The sequence below is a fragment of the Bos indicus x Bos taurus genome, chromosome 3 (genome assembly GCF_003369695.1).
Source record: "Bos indicus x Bos taurus breed Angus x Brahman F1 hybrid chromosome 3, Bos_hybrid_MaternalHap_v2.0, whole genome shotgun sequence".
Taxonomy (NCBI): Eukaryota; Metazoa; Chordata; class Mammalia; order Artiodactyla; family Bovidae; genus Bos; species Bos indicus x Bos taurus.
The window spans coordinates 117,644,282-117,667,769 of record NC_040078.1 but is presented as its reverse complement, the minus strand read 5'-3'; the positions used below and the strand labels follow the sequence as shown (position 1 = coordinate 117,667,769).

Genomic DNA, 23,488 nt, shown 5'->3' with positions numbered 1-23,488 from the left:
TTTGGAGCCCAAAAAATAAAGTCTGACACTGTTTCCACTGTTTCCCCATCTATTTCCCATGAAGTGATGGGACCGGATGCCATGATCTTCGTTTTCTGAACGTTGAGCTTTAAGCCAACTTTTTCACTCTCCACTTTCACTTTCATCAAGAGGGTATTTAGTTCCTCTTCACTTTCTGCCATAAGGGTGGTGTCATCTGCACATCTGAGGTGATTGATATTTCTCCCGGCAATCTTGATTCCAGCTTGTGCTTCTTCCAGTCCAGCGTTTCTCATGATGTACTCTGCATATAAGTTAAATAACCAGGGTGACAATATACAGCCTTGACGTACTCCTTTTCCTATTTGGAACCAGTCTGTTGTTCCATGTCCAGTTCTAACTGTTGCTTCCTGACCTGCATGCAGATTTCTCAAGAGGCAGGTCAGGTGGTCTGGTATTCCCATCTCTTTCAGAATTTTCCACAGTTTATTGTGATCCACACAGTCAAAGGCTTTGGCATAGTCAATAAAGCAGAAATAGATGTTTTTCTGGAACTCTCTTGCTTTTTCCATGATCCAGCAGATGTTGGCAATTTGATCTCTGGTTTCTCTGCCTTTTCTAAAACCAGCTTGAACATCAGGAAGTTCACGGTTCACATATTGCTGAAGCCTGGCTTGGAGAATTTTGAGCATCTCTTTACTAGCGTGTGAGATGAGTGCAATTGTGCGATAGTTTGAGCATTCTTCGGCATTGCCTTTCTTTGGGATTGGAATGAAAACTGACCTTTTCCAGTCCTGTGGCCACTGCTGAGTTTTCCAGATTTGCTGGCATATTGAGTGCAGCACTTTCACAGCATCATCTTTCAGGATTTGAAATAGCTCAACTGGAATTCCATCACCTCCACTAGCTTTGTTCGTAGTGATGCTTTCTAAGGCCCACTTGACTTCACATTCCAGGATGTCTGGCTCTAAGTCAGTGATCACACCATCGTGATTATCTGGGTCATGAAGATCTTTTTTGTACAGTTCTTCTGTGTATTCTTGCCACCTCTTCTTAATATCTTCTGCTTCTGTTAGGTCCATACCATTTCTGTCCTTTATCGAGCCCATCTTTGCATGAAATGTTCCCTTGGTATCTCTGATTTTCTTGAAGAGATCCCTAGTCTTTCCCATTCTGTTGTTTTCCTCTATTTCTTTGCATTGATCGCTGAAGAAGGCTTTCTTATCTCTTCTTGCTATTCTTTGGAACTCTGCATTTAGATGCTTATATCTTTCCTTTTCTCCTTTGCTTTTCACTTCTCTCCTTTTCACAGCTATTTGTAAGGCCTCCCCAGACAGCCATTTTGCTTTTTTGCATTTCTTTTCCATAGGGATGGCCTTGATCCCTGTCTCCTGTACAATGTCACGAACCTCAGTCCATAGTTCATCAGGCACTCTTATCTATCAAATCTAGGCCCTTAAATCTATTTCTCACTTCCACTGTATAGTCATAAGGGATTTTATTTAGGTCATACCTGAATGGTCTAGTGGTTTTCCCTACTGTCTTCAATTTAAGTCTGAATTTGGCAATAAGGAGTTCATGGTCTGAGCCACAGTCAGCTCCTGGTCTTGTTTTTGCTGACTGTATAGAGCTTCTCCATCTTTGGCTGCAAAGAATATAATCAATCTGATTTCGGTGTTGACCATCTGGTGATGTCCATGTGTAGAGTCTTCTCTTGTGTTGTTGGAAGAGGGTGTTTGCTATGACCAGTGCATTTTCTTGGCAAAACTCTATTAGTCTTTGCCCTGCTTCATTCCGTATTCCAAGGCCAAATTTGCCTGTTACTCCAGGTGTTTCTTGACTTCCTACTTTTGCATTCCAGTCCCCTATAATGAAAAGGACATCTTTTTTGGGTGTTAGTTCTAAAAGGTCTTGTAGGTCTTCATAGAACCGTTCAACTTCAGCTTCTTCAGCGTTACTGGTTGGGGCATAGACTTGGATTATTGTGATATTGAATGGTTTGCCTTGGAAACGAACAGAGATCATTCTGTCATTTTGAGATTGCATCCAAGTACTGCATTTCGGACTCTTTTGTTGACCATGATGGCTACTCCATTTCTTCTGAGGGATTCTGGCCCGCAGTAGTAGATATAATGGTCATCTGAGTTAAATTCACCCATTCCAGTCCATTTTAGTTCGCTGATTCCTAGAATGTCGACATTCACTCTTGCCATCTCTTGTTTGACCACTTCCAATTTGTCTTGATTCATGGACCTGACATTCCAGGTTCCTATGCAATATTGCTCTTTACAGCATCTTCCCGCCCACTCCAGGGCAACTCCGTGCCACCCCACTTGCTCAGACCATGGGCCTGGACTCCCCTCCTCTCATACCCTCATCCAGTCCACCGGCAGGGCACGCTGGCCTGACCTTCCAGGGGGATGGAAAGCAGCCGCTCCCCATCGCCTCCAGCCGCTGCTTCAGTGGGACTGTCAGCTGCCTTCTGCTCCCCAGCCCTGGGCCCACCCGGGGTCTCCAACCCATGATCACAGGCAGAGGAAAGTGCCATGAAGCCGTTAAACTGTGTCGCCCCCTCCCCACAACCCCCATACCCCTGCGTTCCCTCCTCTCTGGCTATTCCCTGAAGACCACCACGAGGCTCCTGCCCCAGGCCTTTGTGCCTGCCCTGCCCTCTGCTTGGGATCCCCCTCCTCACACTGACACGCGGCTCGCTCTGGCCTCCTTGTCTTTCTGCTCACAGTTGTGTTATTGATCTACCATCACTGTGTGTGTATGTCGCTCAGTCGTGTCCGACTCTTCTGTGACCCTGTGGACTGTAGCCCTTCAGGCTCCTCTGTCCATGGGGTTCTCCAGGCAAGAATCCTGGAGTGGGTGGCCATGCCCTCCTCCAGGGGCTCTTCCCAACCCAGAGATTGAACCTGGGTCTCCTGCATTGCAAGCAGTTTCTTTACCATCTGAGGGACCAGGGAAGCCCCAGTTGATTTACTGCTGCACAACAAATAACCCCCAAACTTAGTAGCTTAGAATAAGAACCGTTTATTTTCTCTACTGTTTCTTTGGGTTGGAATTTAAGAGCCACTTAGCTGGGTGGTTCTGGCTCGGGGCCTCTCCTAAGGGTGGAGGCAAGATAATGGCTGGGCTCCTGCCTCTGGGGGCAGGACCGGAGCTGGGGGATCTGCTTCCGAGGGGGGTCCCTCCCACGATGCTCGTGGGGGCTGGCTATTGGCAGGATGCCTCTGCTTCTTGCCGCGTGGATCTGACCATGGCGCTGCTTATGTGTCCTCGGGACAAGATCCCAGCCTCCCCCGAGGGCATGGGGCCGGGAGGCTGGGGTTCTGTGACCACCTGCATCACCTCTACTTCGTTAGAGGCATGTCAGAGTCCAGGCCTCCACCTTTGGAGGAACGAATGTCAAAAAACTTTTGGGCGCATGTTAAAGCCACCACAGTTGCTGTTGGCGGCCTTTTCTGAACGTCGACTGTAAAATGACACGGGCCTCGTTCCACGTCAGCCCAGCACCTCCTGTCTTATAACACACCTTGGAGCACCTCTCCTCCGGTTACTAGGAGATCTCCAATGGGATATGGATTTTCCTCTCTCTTCACTGATGAATCCTGGTTCTTAGAACGAGCCTGGAACACAACAGATGCTTAACAGATAGGTGTTCAACAGGGAGAGGAACAAATAAGTCGGTAGCTTGTTGGTGTCCCATTTTACAGATTAGAAAACTGAGGTCAGAGAAGGTAAGTGCCACTCCAGGTCACACAGGCAGGAGGAGGAAGAGCTGGGACCAGGGCCTCTGGCTGATGCCCTCTGTCTCACTGTGCAAAGCTGCCTCTCAGATAAGGTTCCCAGGGGACTCGGATCAGGGACTCCTCGGGAAGAAGCAAGCGGGGGTCCCACGGCCCAGCGGCGCCTCCTCGCCTGCCAGCAGCCTCACGGCGGACACCTGGTCACCTGCGCCTCATTCAGACTGAACTGTTTGTACCAAAGATCTCACTTTTATTACTGATTTACATTTTTCTTTTAAGGGATGTGTTTACTGTGAAAACGAGGGAGAGGACAACCTCTGTGTGTCATATGAGGAAGACATCCCGACACCAGGGCTCAGCGAAGTGACAGAGACCAAAGAAGAGGAGAGTAGACCCCCCCGAGGCCCAGAAACGAACAGCAGGCGCAACCCACTTCCCCAGGGCAGCAGCGCTGCCAGTGAGGTCCGCTAGCCCGTGCTCTGAGGAGGGGAAGGCTCTCGCGCGTGTCTCCGGTGAGACGGACAGATACACTTTCGTGGCTTTTTTTGTTTTAGAAAAAAAACCATAGTTTTCTGAAGGGGTGATTTAAAACTATGGAGACATTTGCAAAGAAACGCTATTTTATATTTATGAATAAAATACAAATATAGGGTGTAAGGGGACAGGGGAACGAGACCTTCACTATTTAACTCGAGAAACACTGCCTGCCTCTTTGTGTTGGGAAAGCAGCTGAGCGCCCCCAGGAGTCCTCGGACGGGCTGTCCTGGGTCTGCTGGCTCCCGTGGCCTGTCCCAGGCGTGGCCCAGGCTGCGCCCACCTGCCCGAGGGTCCCAGGGGCTCCGCGCTGAGGAGCAGTGGTCCAGGGCTCGCCCAGCGTTTGTGTTTGTGTTTGGATCAAATCAAATACTGTCCTCTCCGGGGGCGGCTTTTTCTCTGAAATATTTAGTCAGACTAGATGTTTTTGAAACCCACCAAGTGGAGATCACAGCCTCTGCTTATTTTCTTTCAAAAACCTCCTTTTCAAAACGTTTCGCATTAAATGATGTGTAGTTTGACAAACCCGCCGCTTCAGCTCCCAGTGCAGTTGCAGCAAACGTTTCATCTGACAGAGTGTATGTCCAGGGCGAATAAAGTGGAACTGCTCGCTCTGGATGAAAGAAGCCGACAGGTTCCTGTGACCAGCTCCACCACGGAAATTACACATCCTCAGAAACATGACACAGACCCTTCTGGGTGTTGCTGCATCATCCGTGCATCCTGCTCAGACCAGGATGGCCCACCTATCAGTGAAAACGTGCTGCCGCTCATCCCCTTCTTGGCACGTGGCCCTCCTAGCCAGGCCGTGACCGCCACGTTTGGAACTCAACGCATGTTGATCCGTCGTTGGCACTTCCCAGGCGTCAGCTCTGGCCCAGCCGAGCCAGCCACTCCTCCTGGATGAGCTGGGCACCGAGTCTGTGTTTCCCAGGGCGCCCGCACCTTTTCATGAGCCTTGGCTCACTGATGTCGCTTCCGGTCTCTGCGGTGATGTCCCCTGCTGCCGCTGGCGCTTTCAGGTAAACAGGACACCCGGGAAAGAGTGAGACCAGACTGCTCACCTTTTTGCAAAACCTCATATCGCATCGTATATCCCAAAGATAGCTTAGAAAAAATGTTATACTGGTCCCTGGAGTGAATGAGAAGCTGCCTGTGATGAAATGATTGACTTACAGTTGCAGAGTCTGTAGCAACTTCAAAGAAAGCAGCTTTTCCCCCTCTGCCCATCCTTTGATGGAGAAGCAGCTCCTAGAATAGGTGAAGCCTCCTTGTAATCCAGTTGGTTTTCTTAGTGAAATTATTTTATGCCTGAATATCAATCTTACTTTTCATAAACGCAAAAAGTTTAATTATTTTTTTAAACATAAAAGCTTCAGATCCCCAAGGCGAGGTGTAGTCTGTGTGTGTGGAGATCAGATGCTACAAACTGCTTCTTGCCTGAGTCAGATCATCAAGGGACAGTCAAGGTTGCATTGACTTTACCTGAACTGCCAAAAGGTTCTCTCCTGTTACTGAATGTTTACCATCAGCATTATCTTACTGTTTCTGTCTGTTCGTTGATTAAGTGCCGCGTAGCTTCGGCGTGTGCTGAGGAGTGGACAGCACGAGCCGCGTAGCTTCGGCGTGTGCTGAGGAGTGGACAGCACGAGCAGCTTGTGAAACCGTTTACATGGCGCCAACACGCACCCGGTCTTGTTTTCTCTAGTGTGTGTGCTTCCGTGGGTGTTATCAAGACTTCTTCTCAATTTTAAACTGAGCCTTCTTTTTAATATATTCCTGAAAAGGTATGTAAATAAGCTCTCAGAGTCTGTGTAACAGTATGTCAAGCCTTGCCGGACAAGTGGTTTGTTTATGCTCAAGCCAGACTTTCTTCACCCAGTGCGGTATGTTTGTTGGACTGCTTGTGTCTTTTTATGACTTTTTTGCTTTTTAGAAAATTGGTAAATAAAGCAAGTATATTTTTATTTTGTATATTCTTAATATAGCACAGAGAAATAGGAGCCTGAGTTCTGTTTATTTATTTTCTGCACGGTGTGTGAGATCTTGCTTAGTTCCTGGACCAGGGATCAAACCTGTGCCCCCTGCAATGGAAGCAGATTCTCAACCACTGGGTCACAGGGAAGTCCCTATTTTTACTTCTGTATTTTTAATAGAGCACAGAGGAATAGGAACCTGAATAGAGGCAAAGATTATCAGGTGGTTTTTCTAAGACGAACCCTAGAAATTCTGCTTTAGGAACTATGCTGTCTCCAAGGCACCCTCACCTCTTCCCACGCAGTGTGCCTCTTGCCGACCCCCTCCGGTCGTGTGTGTGTGTGTGTGTGTGTGTGTGTGTGTGTGTGTGTGTGACACGCAGCCCCTACCCCAGTGAACTCCCTGTAGTGTAGTGTCAGTCGCTCAGTCGTGTCTGACTCTTGCGACCCCGTGGACTGTAGCCCGCCAGGCTCCTCTGTCCATGGGATTCTCCAGGCAAGAACCCTGGAGTGGGCTGCCACGCCCTCCTCCAGGGGATCTTCCCGACCCAGGGCTCAAACCTGGGTCTCCTGCATTGCAGGCGGACTCTACCGCCTGAGCTGTAGGGGACTCCCTGCTGTAGATCTAATCCTGGAGTCCAGCCCCTCCGTGGTCTCTCACTCACAGATGGGGAGTAGGGCTACTCAGCTCGGCCCCTGGTACTCGCACCCACTCTGCGGTGAACCCGGGCACCTGCTCCTCTCTCTCCCCGCCTGCTCTGGGTAATCTGTCCCACGGGGGCTGGCTGCCTGCGCACTGGCCCAGGGCTGAAGGCAGCAAGGTCAGAAGGATCTGAGGCCAGACGGGCCTCGTGTCTCCACCAGAGGTGACACAGGAGGCGCGGCACAGTCTCCTCCTACCCCGCCCCACCCCAGTGCTTCCTCCCACCGCAGCGAGACCTTGCAGGGCCTGGTCAAAACAGCGGGGGCTGCTTCTCCCTACCTCCCACTTCATACCAGACCATGTCATGGGTCCCAGACCTGGTGCCTAGCGTTCCCAAAGCTCCCTGAGCAGGAGGAAGGCTCGACTCTCACCTCCCGTCCTGGCTGCCTGGATCCAGGTGGTGATTGGGGGTGGGGAGGCTAAGTCCTCCCAGTGGACCTAGAGGCCTCTGCAGACCCCCTCAGTGGCCAGATGTGGAGATCTGCCTGCTTCACTGAAATTCTGAGAGACTTCAGGGTATTTAGCTGCGTTTTTATCCACCGTTTAACCCCAAGGGCACCCCTCCCCTTTATTTCCAAACCAAAAGGAGCTTCTCCAAGCCGCTGGGCTGATTGCCCGCCAGGGGCCTGGACATCCATAGGCTGGCCACCGCCTTTGTTCCCTGCAGATTTTATGGCTTGCCACCCCTGCCGCTAACTGGTCCCCCTGTGGCCACTGCTGCCCTGCCCAGCCTCTGTTGGGCTCTGTCTTTGGATATGGGGATCAAAGAGCCCAAATGCTCAGGAAGTCTGTGCTCAGGCAACCTTTGAAGGTGGGCTCAGTCCAAGCAACAAATGGCAGGAAGTGGGTCTGCTAGGGGAGGCCATGTACAGGGAGAGAGAAAGGGCGTGCTGGTCCTGAGATGGAGCAGTCGGGTTTCTGGGAGGGAGAGGCCAGGCCCACCAGCCAGTGGACCCACTAAAGGAAACTGAGGCTGGCTTCAAAGATGAGGCCTTGGGCAACTTCTGGTCTAACCGGAAGGATTTTGCTGGAGGAGGATTTTGCTGACTCACACATCACACCCTACTCTATGGTGGTGGTTTAGTCGCTCAGTTGTGTCCAGCTCTTTGCAACCCCATGAACTGTAGCCTGCCAGGCTCCTCTGTCCAGGGGATTCTCCAGGCCAGAATCCTGGAGTGGGTTGTCGTTTCCTTCTCCAACCCTACTCTATACTTCTGCTTTTTGTCCCAAGGTGACTCAGACTGAGGCATGTCCCAGGGCTGAATTCTCCTTCCTTCAATTCTAGACAGCATTCCTCAAGGCCCCCGACCCCATGTAGGATCAGGCTTTGGAGATCCTTAGCCCTTGCTCAGCCGTCTTCTCCTGATAGCTGTCACCTGTCCTTTTGTATTTACAAAGTTAGCTTTATATCCCACAACCACCATTGAGCTTTTTTGATCAATCTATAGAAAGACACGACTTAGTGACCTTCACTCACTCGTAGATTGACTCTAAATCTTGAAACGCTGTGAGCCATATTACTGTGAGCCGAGTTGCCTTTCACTTCTCGTTTGCACCGTTGGCCTTTATCACTCTTCCTGCACTTCCAGTTCCCCATCGAATCAGGAAAAGACAGTCTTTTTCCAGAGCCCTTCCCCAGAATCCCCATCATCTTGTTCCAATATAAAGTGCCTATCCTGGAGAGCATTCTAAAATACTTGTTTGATCTTATTCAAACAATACAATCAATAATGGGAGGGCTAAGAGTCAAGAGTGTAAGAAATACCATGGAGTTGGTTTTTCCATATCTGAGTTCCTCAAAGTAGGGCTAACTTAACTGCCGTTCCTGGGCGTGGGGGTGGGATCTTGCTCCCTGGGGTGCTGTCTAAATGGTGAAGAAAAGTGAAGTTCCAGGCCAGCTATGGGCTCTCTCGGGTTCCACTACTCAAGCCCCTCCTGTGCTCTGTCTGGCCCTCCACTAGGAGGGGGAAGGGCAGTCAAGTTTCTGATCAGGCAGGGGAGGATGGGAGAACAAGAGCTAAGCTTTCTCCCCCGTAGCTTATGAGGGAGACCGGAAAGCACTCAGGGCATTTGGAGGAGAGGAGCAGGTTCCTGCCTGGGTGAGCAGTGCAGGGCTGGGGGTGCATCAGCACCCTGCTCACAGAAAAGCAAAGAGACAGCCAAGTGAGGACCAGCAGAACAGGTGCCCAGGGAGGCCCCGAGTCCCAGAGTCCCTACCTACCTGGGGCTCACAGAGGTGAGCCGGCCTTGCTTGTGCTTAGTCGCTCAGTCGTGTCCAGCTCCTTGTACCGATCCCACGGACTGTAGCCCACCAGGCTCCTCTGTCCATGGAATTCTCCAGGCAAGAGTATTGGAGTGGGTTGTGGGTTGCCATTCCCTTCCCCAGGGGATCTTTCAGACCGGGGGATCAAACCTGAGTCTTCTGTGTCTCCTGCATTGGCAGGAGGGTTCTTTACCTGCCAAGCCACCTTTGGGAACCATCAGAACTCTCATCAAGCCTGTCCTATTGTGGAGATCCCTCTGACGGGGAACCTGAAGTGAAGTAGACACCAGAAGGGCTGCCAGAACCATCTTCAGATAGTGGGGGCCCAGGTGGGCGTCTGTAGCCCAGTCCTGCCACCTGGCCACCTGCCGTCCCTGGATGTTTCTTTCCCCTGCTTCCTCCAGCTAGGCTCCGGATGCTCTATCTTCCCTCCCCACCCAAGGGCTTCTGCTTCACCAGGCTCTGTGCTGGGGGTTGTGACGGGGTCCTGCTTAGAGTACCCCTAGCCAAGTATGCTTATAACCTGGAGGGGCACAGAACCAGACCCTGACAGTCCCAGTCCCGGGAGGGAAGCAGCAGATCCGGCAAGGGTGCAGGTCCTTCCACCGGGAAGATGGAAACGGAGCTTCGGCCTGAACAGCAGGGAAGGAGCCCTTTAAGGGAGATTCCAGGCGCTCCAGGTATAAGGCTCTCTGTGTGCCCGGTATAAGCCCTGACCGCCTGAAGGCAAATCGGTGTCCCGGCTTTGCCAGGAGAGGGCGTGGACCTAGGCATTCGGCACTGGGGCCAGGCTGGGGTCCCCAGGGTGCCACCCCACCGCCCACGCACCCCACCCTCAAAGAGGCCGGGCCGGCAGATGGGCGGCCGGCCCTGGGGGTGGCGGTCGTCTGGCGGACACAGGCGCACCCACCCCCGCGCCCGCCCTGGTGACAAAGCGGCCGAGACAAAGGCGCGGCCAACACCTGTCGCTCTTGGCTGGGCTGCCGCTTTTCTCTGCCGAAGCGGCTGCAGCTGCCAACTGTCACGGGCATCAAGTTACGGGGACCAGACGGCGGCCTCCGCCAGCCCGGCGAGGGGCGGGGGAGGGAGGGGGAGGACTGGGGGGAGAGGGAGCCCAGGGGCTGGGGAGGGGAGCCGGGCCGAACGGAAAGGGGTGTGGGAACAGGGAAGGGTGGGTGGGCAGGGAGGGCAGGATGGGGCAGGGCGAGCTTGGGTTGGGGACGGGGGGTGGGAGGGGGTAGGTGGTGAAAACCAGATAAGGTGGGGGAGGGGCGGGGGAGGGAAGGCCGGGCGGCGGTTGGTATATTGAGGGAGGAGAGGGAGGGGGAAAGAAGGTGAAAGGGGGTCGGGGAGCGAAGGGGCCGAGAAGGAGATGGGAGGGCGATGAGGACCGGGAAAGGACCAATGACCAGAGAGGTCCAAGAGATGGAGCTGTTGAGGGCGGGCCTGCGGACCCCGCCCCACTAGGATCCCCGAGCAGGCTGCAGGCGGCGTTGAGACCCTGGTATGAGGGCCCACAAGTCCGCTAGAAACGAGAGGGTCCAGGGGCTCGCTCCCACCCCTGCTGCCCTTAAGGCCCTCACCTCCCTGGGACTCTACAGCCTCCCCAGACCGGACCTGTGGCCCCCTCCAGCTTCGGAGACCTCGGTCTTTGCTGTGGCTCTAGCCTCCAGGACCCCAGCACGCGCGCTGAAGGGTCCCCCTCCCGTGGCATCTTAGGTGAAGGAAGTCAAGCGCGAATGGATGGATGAACGGATGGGTGCGCTCCTGCTCGCGCGCGCAGCAGACCTGTTCAGGGTCGGGAGGTAAACAAGCGCACCCGGGGCCACAGCCCTCGTGGTCATCGCCCCCTCGGGTGCCCACAGCCCCCGCCAACGCGGGGGTCGCTCGGAGGCCCAGCTGGGCTTCCCCCCCGCCCACCCCGCTAGTCCCCGGCTGCAGGCCACGCCCCGCCAGCTGCTGGCGGACCCCGGCGGCAGGGCCGGACAAAGGGGCCTCTGCCATTGGCCCGCACAAGCAATTGGCGTATTGAGATGCAAATAAGGCGCTATAAAAGGAGCGGGATCGGCGGCTGGTGCGAGGACGCCTCGGCAGACGCGAGTGGACGAGGGCGGCGGCTGTGGGCCTTGCGCGGCGAGGGGCGCGCTCGCTTCTAGCGCTCGCCGGGCTCCCGGCGGTGCGCGTCATGGCCCCGCTCCTGGCGCCGGGCCGGGACCGCGCGGGCAGGGAGGATGAGGACGGCTGCGAGGCGCGCGGGGACCGCAAGGTGCTGGCTGTATCCGCGGATGGGCGAGGGAGAGAGAGGGCTCGGGGGGCTACGCAGGGCCGGGACTCAGTTGCTTGTTTCCCGCAGGCCCGGAAGCCCCTGGTGGAGAAGAAGCGGCGTGCACGGATCAACGAGAGCCTGCAGGAGCTGCGGCTGCTGCTGGCGGGCGCCGAGGTGAGGCCAGCGGGGTCGGGAATGGGGGATGCCTAGAGTCTGCGGGCCCGCGGGCCGGCCTCGCCTCACCTCCCCTCCCCGGCGGCGCAGGTGCAGGCCAAGCTAGAGAACGCCGAGGTGCTGGAGCTCACGGTGCGGCGCGTGCAAGGCGCGCTGCGGGGCCGGGCGCGCGGTGAGTGGCGGCCGCTAGCGCGGCGGGCGGGGGTGCGTGGGGAGCGTTCGCCCGGCCTGCCGCGGCGCGGCTCCACCGAGGACTTCCCCGGCCCGGGGCAGGGGGCGCCCCTCGCGTCTACTGGGTGAGCTTCGTCCCCGCGGGGCGGGCGGGCCGGGCCACAGAGTTCGCCGCTCACTGGACCCGGCGCGGCTCTCTCCCCTCCCATCTCGGAGCGCAGAGCGCGAGCAGCTGCAAGCGGAAGCCAGCGAGCGCTTCGCCGCCGGCTACATCCAGTGCATGCACGAAGTGCACACGTTCGTGTCCACGTGCCAGGCCATTGACGCTACCGTCGCCGCCGAGCTCCTGAACCACCTGCTCGAGTCCATGCCGCTGCGCGAGGGCAGCAGCTTCCGCGATCTGCTGGGGGACGCCCTGTCCGCGCCGCCCGCAGCTCCCGGGCGGAGCAACTGGCTCGTAGGAGGCGCCCTGGAGTCCCCGCTGCCCAGCCCTCGGGGCTCCGGGGACGACCAGTCCTCAGACCTGGAGGAGGTCCCCGAGGCTGAACTGAGCCGGGCCCCGCCTGCCGAGGGGACTGACTCGGTGCCCGCAGCCCTGGGCAGCCTGACCTCTGCCCGCTTGGCCCAGAGTGTCTGGAGGCCTTGGTGACCAACGCCAACCTGGGGCCCGCGGGGTGGGCCCTGCCTTCCCAGGTTCCGTTCCCTCCTCCCTGGGGTCCAGATGTGGCGGGCAGGGTTCTGGATATTTCCCCGTCCTGCTGTTCAGTCCCGCATAACCAGTCCAGCCAGGCCCCTTTTTACTTGCAGGAAGAATGTTTATGCATTCCCCCGCCCCAGCCCTCTGGTGGGTGGAGGGAGGAGGAATCTTGTAGGGCTCCCAGGATTCTCTGGGATTCGCCTGCCCCAGACTTCTCAGGCACCCTGTGGGTCTGGGGACAGAGGTGATGGAATGGAGCTGAGCCTCTCCTCGGTGCTGGGCACTAGTGTCCTGGCAGAAGGAGACCTCAGGCCCTGGCAGCCCTGGCCATTCAGCCAGGACACGCGGGAGGCGTTCTGCAGGATTGCCCAGAGCTGCCACAGAGAACAGTGTTCTCGGTATGTCTTGCATTTAGCACACTTGAGCTTGTGTATTAGGTTGTCATCGATGGTTACAATTGTGTTAAATAAAGCCTTCTGGAGACTTAGTTACCCTTCTGAAGTATTGCTGAATGCTGTGGTGTTATTAAGGTGTCAGTCAAATGCATAAATACAAAGCCAAGCACATTTTCCCCACATCTAATGCCGTGAGTGGTTTTAAAACTTCTCACTGCCAACAAACAACGAAGTGTAGAGGCAGTGGTGATGGACGCCCCATGGTCCATCTCGTGGTGGACAGTGCTTCCACTTCGCTGAGGCCAGGCCATTCCACGTGGGTTTCCCCTGCAGGTCCTTGGACCTGGCCTGCTCTCCCTGGGAACTGTGTGTGTTCTGGTGATGGAAACTCAAGCATGGAGTTTGTCTCCAGAGTCACTAAGGACAAGGGAAACGGCTGGTTCCCAGACCATTCTCTTGTTTGTGAACTTCCGGGAATAAAACTGATGCCTGACTGCTAGCCACGTGGTGTGGAAGTTTCTTTCAGAAGCCTGCTGGGTCCATGAGCGTGGTGCAGACATCTGTCCACTTAGGTGGTTACTTTTCTCTACTGAAGAGCGAGCTCCCCCATTGCCGTTGACCTCAGGGACACAGAGACTCACCCAGTTCATGGCCCAGGCAGTTTGGACTTTAGGCCAAGTTGAGCCCAGGAGGTCAGCAACCCTGGAAGGAGGGATACAGGCAACTGGGGTGTAGGGAGCCCACCCTCTTGGGCTGGGTCAGGGCCTGCAGGTCATGCGGTCAGCTGATTGCAGTCCCTGCCACAAGGAGCCCAGCCCCCACATCTCCTGCTCCAGAACCCCAAGCTTATTCTTGTTTTCTCTTAGGGTTGGCAGGGCCCATGCCTAGTCAAGGGGTGACAGTTTAGGACTCACACCTAGGTCTCCTGTCCAGTGTATACCTTTGCTTTTAAACGTCTCTCCCTGGAGTTCCCCTGGTGGTCCAGTGGTTAAGACTCTGTGCTTGCAACTCTCGGGGCACAGGTTCAATCCTTGGTTAGGGAACTAAGATCCCACATGATGTGTGTCATCAAAAATAATAATAAAAATCAGTTCAGTTCAGTCACTCAGTCATGTCCGACTTTGTGACCCCATGGACTGCAGCACGCCAGACCTCCCTGTCCATCACCAACTCCTGTCCATTGAGTTGGTGATGCCATCCAACCATTTCATCCTCTGTCTTCCCTGTCTCCTCCTGCCTTCAATCTTTCCCACCATCAGGGTCTTTTCAAATGAGTCAGTTCTTCACATCAGGTGGCCAAAGGATTGGAGTTTCGGCATCAGCCCTTCCAATGAATATTCAGGACTGATTTCCTTTAGGATAGACTGGTTGGATCTCCTTGCAGTCCGAGGGACTCTCAAGAGTCTTCTCCAACACCACAGTTTAAAAGCATCAATTCTTCAGCTCCTAGCTTCCTTTATAGTCCAACTCTCACATCCATATATGACCACTGGAAAAACCATAGCTTTGACTAGATGGACCTTTGTTGGCAAAGTAATGTCTCTGCTTTTTAATATGCTGTCTAGGTTGGTCGTAAGGACCAACTTTTCTTCCAAGGAGCAAGCATCTTTTAATTTCATGGCTGCAGTCACCATCTGCAGTGATTTTGAAGTGCCCGCAAAATAAAGTCTGTCACTGTTTCCATTGTTTCCCCATCTATTTGCCATGAAGTGATGGGACCAGATGCCATGATCTTAGCTTTCTGAATGTTGAGTTCAGAAATGTTCCCTGTCACCCCTGCCCAGTAAGCCCATCTGGTCCATTTATTTGGTTACATCCAAGTGCCCTCACGGAGAAGGCAATGGCACTCCACTCCAGTACTCTTGCCTGGAAAATCCCATGGATGGAGGAGCCTGGTAGGCTTCGGTCCATGGGGTCGCTGAGGGTTGGACACGACTGAGCGACTTCACTTTCACTTTTCACTCTCATGCATTGGAGAAGGAAATGGCAACCCACTCCAGTGTTCTTGCCTAGAGAATCCCAGGGACGGGGAGCCTGGTGGGCTGCCGTCTATGGGGTCACACAGAGTCGGACACGACTGAAGTGACTTAGCAATAGCAAGTGCCCTCGAGCTCAAGTCCATTTCCATCCTGTTGATCTCCCTGCATTCTCCTGTCTACTCAGTGTTGACATTTAGACGTGAGATGGGCATCACAAACCACCGCCAAAGAACAACTGATTTTCGTCCGTCCGCGCCCCTCACCCCACCTCGCTCAGAAACGCGTTCGGAGGCGCCCTGCTGTCGGACGCTGGAGCTCAGAGATGTTCGAAGGCCCTCGAGGCGCTCGTAGGTATTGGAAGCACCCGGAGGCTCTCGGAGGCGCTCGGAGGTATTCGGGAAGCACCCAGAGGCGCTCGGACACTTTCGGAGCTTTCGGAGGCGACAGACTCTTGGCCACGCCCCCGCCACGCCCTCACGCTCACGCGGTGAGTTCTGGACAATGTAGTTCCAGCCCTTTGATCTCCCTTTCCCTGAGGACGCTGCAGGCAGTGTCAGAACTACGACTCCCAGGGGCCTCTGCGGCTTGGTGGCTCCTCCCCCCGCTGCCTGGAGCTCCAACAGGAGCCCAACGAACCCAACGGCGCCCGGGGGTCTCGCGCGGTCGGTTAAGCGGCTCTGCGATCAGTAGAGGCCGGGCTGCAGTCCCTTACGCATCCTCGGGACCAGGAAAGGGAGCGATGAAGGCGCCGGCGCCCAGCCGCTCTGGCCTTCCGCCCGCGGCTCCAGCTCAGGGCCCCCGACCACTTCGGGCCACCTGGAGACCTGGCCGTCGGGAGTATTAAAAGCGCCCCGGCCTCTCGGGAAGTGCGACCAAAGCCGACAGCGACTGGTGTCTAGGAAGAAGGGGGTCGTTTCAGGCTGTGACATGGAAGCAGTTTTCTCGAGGAGGAAAGACGAGTTTTACAGACCGTTTGGTGACCGCGCCTCAGCTCTGCCCAGCGTTCACTCTACAATTGCAGTGAGCACCTGTTATGTGCAGCGATCACAGAGATGAGACCGACCAGAGCCTTACTGTCGAGGAACTGGACAAACAAGAACCCACAGAGGCCCCAGGCTGCTAAAATACATCCCAGAGGTCGACAATCCAGGAGGTGCTTAGCAAAGGACAAGCCAGAGACACGCGGAGCTCATCAGGTAATTAAAGACAGTTCCTGGGCTTAAGTGGGTCTGAAAGGAGGAGGGATAAGATTTTAAAACGGATGACCCAGAGCCTTTTAGCTCCTCTTGGGAGCTCCCAGGCTGTTTTGCTTTTCCATCCCGGTATAAAAAGTTGACCCCCGCCCCGCCCAAAGATGGTAACTCTGGCCGTATCTGTTCTGCTCCTAGTTGCTGTCATTCTACCCCTCCATTGTCGACAGATGACACTCAGGCACCATCTTCCTCTCCCCTCCAGATCCCACCCCAGCTTAATCTGGGGAAATTGTGTATGTCTCTTAGACATCTCAGTCAATCGCCAGCCCATGGTCTCTGTCACCCCGACAGCTCCATCCCAGGAAACTTGTTCAGACTTAATCGGGTCTCTCCTAGTTAACTGTCTGCCTGTTTCTTCCTTCACAGGTTTCTTGAGAATAGTCTCCATTCTTAAACTTTTTTCATTTCCTCACCTGCTTGCCCCTAACAAAATTTCACCATTTTCCATTTCCCACCATTCTACTGGAAGCTTCTGGCAGTCTCTGGTGAAGTCCTAAATGTTAGAGCATCCGACACTATCAAGACTGTCATTCTTAAGACACTGTTCTCTGTCCAGTTTTCTTGCTTCCTCTTCCCCCATTCCTTCTCAAGTTGTAGACAGGGCTGTTCTCTGCAGCCCACCCTGGACATCTTGCTGCAGCCCACATCTTCCTTAGACTTACTGCTCTGTGGTCTCCCTGGCTTCTCCCAGTCCTCTCTGGAGCTCCGGTCACGTGGGGTCACAGAGACAGACACGACTGAGCACAGCGCACAGCATTCTAGTGGCTAAAGTTTCTTCTCAAGTTTATACTGTAATGAGGGAGACAGACAAGAAATACATGCTCTGGCAGATGGTATGTTCGTGCCAAGAAAAATTATAAATCAGGTCATGGGGACAGGGCGTTATGGTGTGGAAGCAGGGTGCAGATTTCAGTAAGTTGATTATAGAGGACAACTCTCTCTGTAGGTTGTGTTTTGGGCGGAGAATGGATGATGTTCATGGATGGGGACAAAAGCCAGTGGCTGTCCTGGGAAGGAGTGGGTTAGGGTTCAGATGGCCTTAACAATAGCACTGGCTTTGCTTTGCGCATGAAGTGCGACTGTGGGAGCAAAGAAAGAAAGTGAAGTTCCTCAGTCATGTCTGACTCTTTGTGACCCCATGGACTGTAACCTCCCAGCCTCCTCCGTCCATGGGATTTTCCAGGCAAGAGTACTGGAGTGGGTTGCCATTTCCTTCTGCAGGGTATCTTCCCAACCCAGGGATCCAACCCGAGTCTCCCACATTGCAGGCAGATGCTTTACCGTCTGAGCCACCAGGAAGCCCTGGTGGGAGTAAAGCCCTTCCAAATCCCCTTTCTGTACCCACTCACCCCTCTGCCCCTCCCACTGTTTTGTCTCCTTCATTCTTTCTTTTCCTGCCTCTTCCGTCATCCTCTTCCCTCTTGTCCTCCCCATTCTTTGGACTCTCCCAGCCTCTCCTCTGCTCTGGCCTCTCCTGTAGCCTTCCTTCTCCTCCCAGCGTGGGGTGGGCTTGACTGGGGGCGGCCATGCGCCTCCAGTCCACGTGACGCCCCCTCCCTGCCCCTCCGCCGCAGGCTCTGAGCGCCTGGCTTCCCAGGAAGGTGTCCAGGCTGCCACAGTCCCCCTGCCTAGAGGGCTTCGGGGGCACCGAGGACACGTGCCGATTGTACCAGGTGAGCCCTGGGGAGGCAGGAGGAGAGCCGCAGGAGGCACAGTGGTCCGCACCCCGTTTCTTCCCCGCTGCGCACAGACCGGCCTGCTGGTCCTGACTCGGATGGGTAAGCAGGGGCCGCCCCGTGGACACCGCTGAGGGGCAGGGGAGCCCCTAGTGCAGGAGCACAGGGTCTGCCGGTTATGCTTGGCCCAGGTCAGGAGGGAGAGGCACCCTTCTCGTGCGAGCTGGCACGTGGGCACAGATGGCCCCTCACCGCTGCAGGTGGGCCGCGAGCCCAGAAACCCCGGTGGAGCCCAGCTCTGCGCGTTTCCCCGCAGACTTTCCTGTGGACCCGGTCTGTAGCCAGGCCTCCCCACCAGGCCCCTCTGCAGGCCGAGGAGGGTCCGGGGTGGAGGAGCAGGAGGCACCCCTGCTTTGGAGAAGCTGAGAACAAGTCTCAGGGGGCAGCCTGCACCCTGTAAGCAGGAGGAGGGCAGACGATTGTACCATGTGCGGGGGAGCGGGGCCTTGCCCTTAAGGAAAATGTGATTTTAGAGGAGCAGACAGTTCCTGAGCATTCGTGTCTGAGGAACAAAGGCCATGGGAGAAGAACAGGAGAGCTGGGGGTTTGAGAAAAGGTGTGGTGGCCTCTGACAGCAGGCTCCTGAAGGAAGGCTTCCTGGAGGAGGTGGCCTGGGAGCCCTGCAGGACAGATGGAGGAGGACTTTCCTGTGGGAATCTAGTCCCCATGGCTGGAGAACCAGGAGGGTCCGAGGAGGGGGGCTGGAATAGAGCACAAGGGCCCATCCCGTTGAGGGCTAGGCTTGGGGGCGCCCTCCTGGAGCCTCCTCACCTCCCTCCTGCCTCCTGTCGGCCTCCCTGCATCACCTCTCCTCCTCCAACAGCTTCCCGGACCAGCTCCCTGGCAGTTGGAAGGCTGGGCAGACTCCCACGCGGTCCAGTCCCCACGCGCCCCCTGCCTTCCCTGGGCCCTAGAGCAGGGAGCTCACAGCGCAGAGGATGAGACGGCGGTCTGTTGTCCCAGCGCGTGGCAGGGCCACGCAGCTCTGTTATCTCAGTTTCTGAGGGTCGGGGATCCAGCCAAGACCGGCAGGGGCTTCTGCCTCGAGGTCTTGCGAGGCTGTACCCGGGTGTCGGCGGGGACTGTGGCCCGTGCACAGGCTCCACCTGGAGGGTCCAGGCTCACTCACGTTGGCGGGATTCGGCTCCTCACGAGCTACTAGGGGAACGTCATCCTTTTCTCCATGTTGCCGGAGGGCTCAATCCGTTGGCCACGTGGGCCTCTTCAGAGCGCACCTCCCCGGGGGGACAGGCCCCCCGTGACCCCCGTCTGCAATGGCAGCTTGTCCCTCTGTGCTGTTAGATTCTGCTCACCCTGGGGGGCCTCGCAGGGTGCTCATTCAGTGGGGGCCCCTGGGGGCCAAACCCCCGCCCCACTCTGTGCTCTTCCTACCATCCCCCAGGCCTGGGTCTCCAGAGACGGTCATACTGTGTCCAGTGTGACAATTGTGTGTTTTTCTCTCGTTTTAGAAACTGTAGCCTGGGCTGTCGCACCCTGAGATAGATGTACCCAGAGAGTTGTAGGGTGCGCTGTGGACACTGTTCTGTCCATGCCGCCCCTGCGTCAGCCCTCCCCGGGCCTCTGCTTACTAGGTTTTCCCGCCTCCTCCGGGAGACAGAGCCGCTTTCCTTAAGCTCAGGAGCTGTTTGCATTTTTATCAGAGCAGGATCAGGCCCCCAGTCTCCGCGGAGTGGAGGAGCAACAGGGGAAATCCGAGAAGGAAGCATAGGGGCCCGCACAAGCCACACAGTCAAGGCTTGAACCACAGCTAAATCTCGGTGTTGGTGAGAGCCTGGGAAGAGCCTCCGCCAAGGCCTGGGCGCCCCGGGTGCCCCAGGAGGCCGAGCCAGAGGGGCTGGGTGAGGCAGGGCAGCCCCAGCCGCATGGTGTCCCGAAGCTGCATGGTGTCCCTGTCTGGTGTCCCCTGCCCAGGGCCCGCCAGGAGCTGGCACCTCATGCTGTTTTTCTGTTTGTGGGCTGTGTAAGTTAAAAAGGACTGGCTCTTTCTTTACCGGCAAACCTGCCAACCTTGACTGCCCTGGCTTGACAAGATGGAAGGAAGGGGGGAGGGAAGGCGGGAAGAAGGGCCCCAGGCCCCGCCCCTCGCCACCCCTCCCCTGGGCCAGCCCTGGGTCCTGCTTTCTGGTCCTGCTTATCCTCCCGGGCTCCATCCAGCCCCTTGGCATTTGACCACTCCACTCTGGGGACACTGTGCCCCAGCACTGACCCCTGGAGACACTCGGGCAAGGGGAGCCAGGCTCAGTCCCGGACCGGAGCAGCCCTCAGGTGGGCCAGCACTGGGAGCAAAAAGGAGAGGACTCAGCCCCTTTTTCCTCGACACGTTATGGAAATTTGCAAGCACAAAGTGGAAGGGATTTTTCACTACACACCTGCACGCCCACTGCCGATGATCCCACTCACGTTTTACTAGACTGTTATATCTAGGCAACCATCTTTTAATTCATTTTATTTTTGATGCATTCAAAATCAATTTTAGCCTCAAATGTGCTTGCCCCTACATACTTAAGCATGTACATTAACTAGAGTTCATTAGTGATAGTCTTTTAATATAAAACAATGAAATGCCCGGCTTGTAAGTGAACATTCACTCTTTTGACAAGTGTATGCATTCTTGTAACTCAGACCCTTATCGAGATACTGAGTGTTCCCATTACCCCAGACTGGTTGACCCCCAGTCCACTCAGAGGCAACCACTCTGTGACCTCCTTGTGATACTGGCACAAAGGTGCTAAGTGAAGTCGCTCAGCCCTGCTCGCCTCTTTGTGATCCCGTGGACTGTAGCCCACCAGTCTCCTCGTCCATGGAATTTTCCAGGCGAGAGTACTGGAGTGGGTTGCCATTTTCTTCTCCAGGGGATCTTCCCAACCCAGGGATTGAACTCAGGTCTTCCCCATTGCATGCAGATGGTTTACCATCTGAGCTACCACAGATTTAATACTGGAGCCTAAAGCAAAAGGGAATTATTTTTAATGGCTAATATTTTTTTTCCCAGAACACCGAAGTAGTTAACAACCTGTTGAAAAATGAAAAGTAGATATATCAAAATAGTTTATTTATACAAAAACCAACCAATAATCTTGCTTTCCTGGTTTTAGTGGAAATGAACTCATCAATATTTCCGAAGTCTACTACTTACCTTGTTTTGAAAGGAGAGAATTGCCATGCTAATTTCTTTTGATGAAGTGATCTTAATTTTTCATTTACTGCAGCTTACTGAAGTGTCTTATAGGATGACATGGTGACTGGGAATGCTAACAACCTTCTCAAGGCCATGTTCAAATTGGAAAGTATTGCACTAAACAAATTTGTGAATCAGCCTTAGAAGATGCAAACACTATTTAATAACTGATGCTGCATGCTGCTTAAAACTATATCAGATGGATATATAGGATTTAGGATATTTGAGTCAAGTAAGTGACTGCTTTGTGTAAGAGTTATCCGTAGAAAACTTTTCTCCATTTAAAAATTCAAAATGTAAGACACTTTTTCATATAATCATTTACAATGTGAAAATTAAGGCATCTATAGTTTCTTTAATTTCTATTTGATATGCAGTTTTATAATAATTGACACTCATCTAGTGATTCATTTCCAATTTTTATACTTTAATTTTAAAATTCAAGTGCAGCATTGGTAAGATAGTGGTGAGCATAGCTGCCTTTCATAAAGTTCAAACAGTAGCCCATATCTTTTGCTAAGATATCACATTAATCAAACATTGAAAGTCTCTGTTATTTCTAAGCAAAGGTAAAGGCCTTCTGCTAAGAGTACAACAATGTATAGTCTTTTTTTTTAATTGTATAAACATTAACTTTTACACTGGTTTATAATAACATCCTACACAGATTGTATAAAATAATGCATTTGTGCCAAGATGCTTTTGATGTATGCTTTTCATTTAATATATATTTCAGTATAAGTGCCTTTGTATATGAAATACCTTGTTTACATTTAATCTTGATCCTCACGGGATATCTGGATGTGTTTTTAATGTAGATTTTAGAACAGACATAAGAATATCCCATCTGTGCATCCATTTTTAAAACTTCACACACAAAATATATATGTATATTATATGTATCCATATACATATATATAAATGCTAAAAAATGGTTAACATTTGATTTCCCAGGGCAGCATTTATGCATATTTTTATGAGCTGAGGAAGCACAAATTTGGCATAATCATATTTGGGGGCAAAATGTCTTATAAACTCTTGTATAACAGGCTATATTTTCTCCATTAGACTATACCTGGCCACAGGCATTTTAAATTTTATTTCCAACCTCTAATTTCATAAGCTAGACTTAGAAAGTTTCATCTTTCATTTCAATGAAGTCAGTACAACTTACTTTATTGTTATGACATTGTTCTTCATGTGAGCAGATCTCGTGGTCAGACATGCTTGTTCACGATGGGCTACATCTTGTGTACAAGCAAAAAATAAAAAGTACTTGCTCCATTATTGACAGTATTTCAGAACTCATGTGATTTGCTTGTAACATGGTATACTTGTTTTGAATTTTATTAGACCAGGCACATGGATTTCCAACAATTTCCTGTGATTCTCTTAAGATTTAAATTGTTTTCTTCAAAGTGTAACATCTAAAACCACTCAATATATTGTGATTTTTGTTTCTTTGATTTTGTCATCTTCTGCAAAACATCATCTATTAAACTGTCAGTTTGAATATTTTTCAGAAACACTTCCCATTTTAGACAGCATCACAATGAGACATCAAATTTTCAAGGTCACAGCTTCTGTCTAAATTTTTCTAATATTTGAAACCTTTTTCATGGTTACAAAAATTTGATTCTGTTGTATTATTGTGGGGAAACATGCACAAAAAATAAAGACACTTGTGAATAAATGAACCAGTCACAGTGAATTTATTTGCCATTATAATAGTAAAAAAAAAATTTGGAAGAATCTTTGGCCATCATGTGAAATAGCTTCTTTAAAATAGCTTCTCTAAAATATACCCTTTTCCTTTGTTGGGTCGGTGTTGTATTAAAATCATTTTTATTATCACAAAGTAGCAACCATAATATAAAACTGTTAAAAATGTATTTCAAAATGGCATCTTCTTTCTTTTGCTCACACTCACTGAAATTTCTAATATTTCTCTTTATTTCCCAAATAAGAATCTTTAACTCTGAATTTGATGGTAGTTCTGTTCTAATAATGTCAGTGTTAAGAAACCCTCATTTTTAGTTGCTGGAATGCTGTTTTTCTACTCCAATCTGTAATTGTCCCCTATTATTTTGATGCATTTCTGCATATATTTTTCTTCTTTTCTGAAGTATTACACCATTTGACTTTGTAGATACTACAGATACCATATTTGTCTAAAACAATTTAGTATACATTTAAAATATGTATTTAATGAATTATATAATTATTACAAATATATTTAAATTAATATGAACTTTAACATTTCACAGGTAGGTATACATAAAGTTTTGTTTCAAATATAGAGAAATCAATTGTTGTTTAGAATGTAAAATTCTATAGTCACTGTGGGAAACAGTTTGATAGTTTCCAGAAAGTTATATACTCCTGCCTGAAGAATCCCAGGGACGGGGGAG

General features: G+C 52.6%; 2 protein-coding genes and 1 long non-coding RNA gene across 6 annotated transcripts in view; all 3 read left to right on the top strand.

Annotated features, from left to right (window-relative positions):
• The window catches only part of PER2 (period circadian regulator 2), a 42,939-nt gene extending 36,707 nt beyond the window's left edge, over positions 1–6,232 (top strand). Inside the window, 1 exon segment of the mRNA XM_027538091.1 lies at positions 4,011–6,232. Coding sequence (XP_027393892.1) covers positions 4,011–4,202 — 192 coding nt within the window. The 3' untranslated portion in view covers positions 4,203–6,232.
• Positions 6,233–10,554: 4,322 nt separating this feature from the next.
• HES6 (hes family bHLH transcription factor 6) lies at positions 10,555–13,221 on the top strand. Of its 4 annotated transcripts, none has more exons than XM_027538088.1 (5): positions 10,555–10,711; positions 10,927–11,473; positions 11,561–11,647; positions 11,738–11,819; positions 12,040–13,221. In XM_027538088.1, the coding sequence occupies exons 2-5, from the start codon at positions 11,393–11,395 to the stop codon at positions 12,465–12,467; spliced, it is 678 nt and encodes a 225-aa protein (XP_027393889.1). In that variant the 5' UTR covers positions 10,555–10,711; positions 10,927–11,392; the 3' UTR covers positions 12,468–13,221. The 4 variants fall into 4 exon arrangements, with proteins under 4 accessions (XP_027393889.1, XP_027393888.1, XP_027393887.1 ...); XM_027538087.1 differs by having other exon boundaries at positions 10,809–11,473; XM_027538086.1 differs by having other exon boundaries at positions 10,555–11,473.
• A 2,160-nt stretch (positions 13,222–15,381) lies between these two features.
• On the top strand, positions 15,382–22,774 carry LOC113890225. The gene is made up of 3 exons (XR_003510454.1): positions 15,382–16,085; positions 17,717–17,920; positions 18,702–22,774. It is a non-coding gene; the product is annotated as an uncharacterized LOC113890225 (long non-coding RNA).
• The last annotated feature ends 714 nt before the right edge of the window (positions 22,775–23,488 follow it).

Coding starts and splice junctions, on each gene's coding strand:
- HES6 (XM_027538088.1), top strand. CDS start 11,393: ATGGCCCCGCTCCTGGCGCCGGGCCGGGACCGCGCGGGCAGGGAGGAT. Junction 11,474..11,560: donor AGGCGCGCGGGGACCGCAAG/GTGCTGGCTGTA, acceptor TGTTTCCCGCAG/GCCCGGAAGCCCCTGGTGGA. Junction 11,820..12,039: donor GCTGCGGGGCCGGGCGCGCG/GTGAGTGGCGGC, acceptor CTCGGAGCGCAG/AGCGCGAGCAGCTGCAAGCG.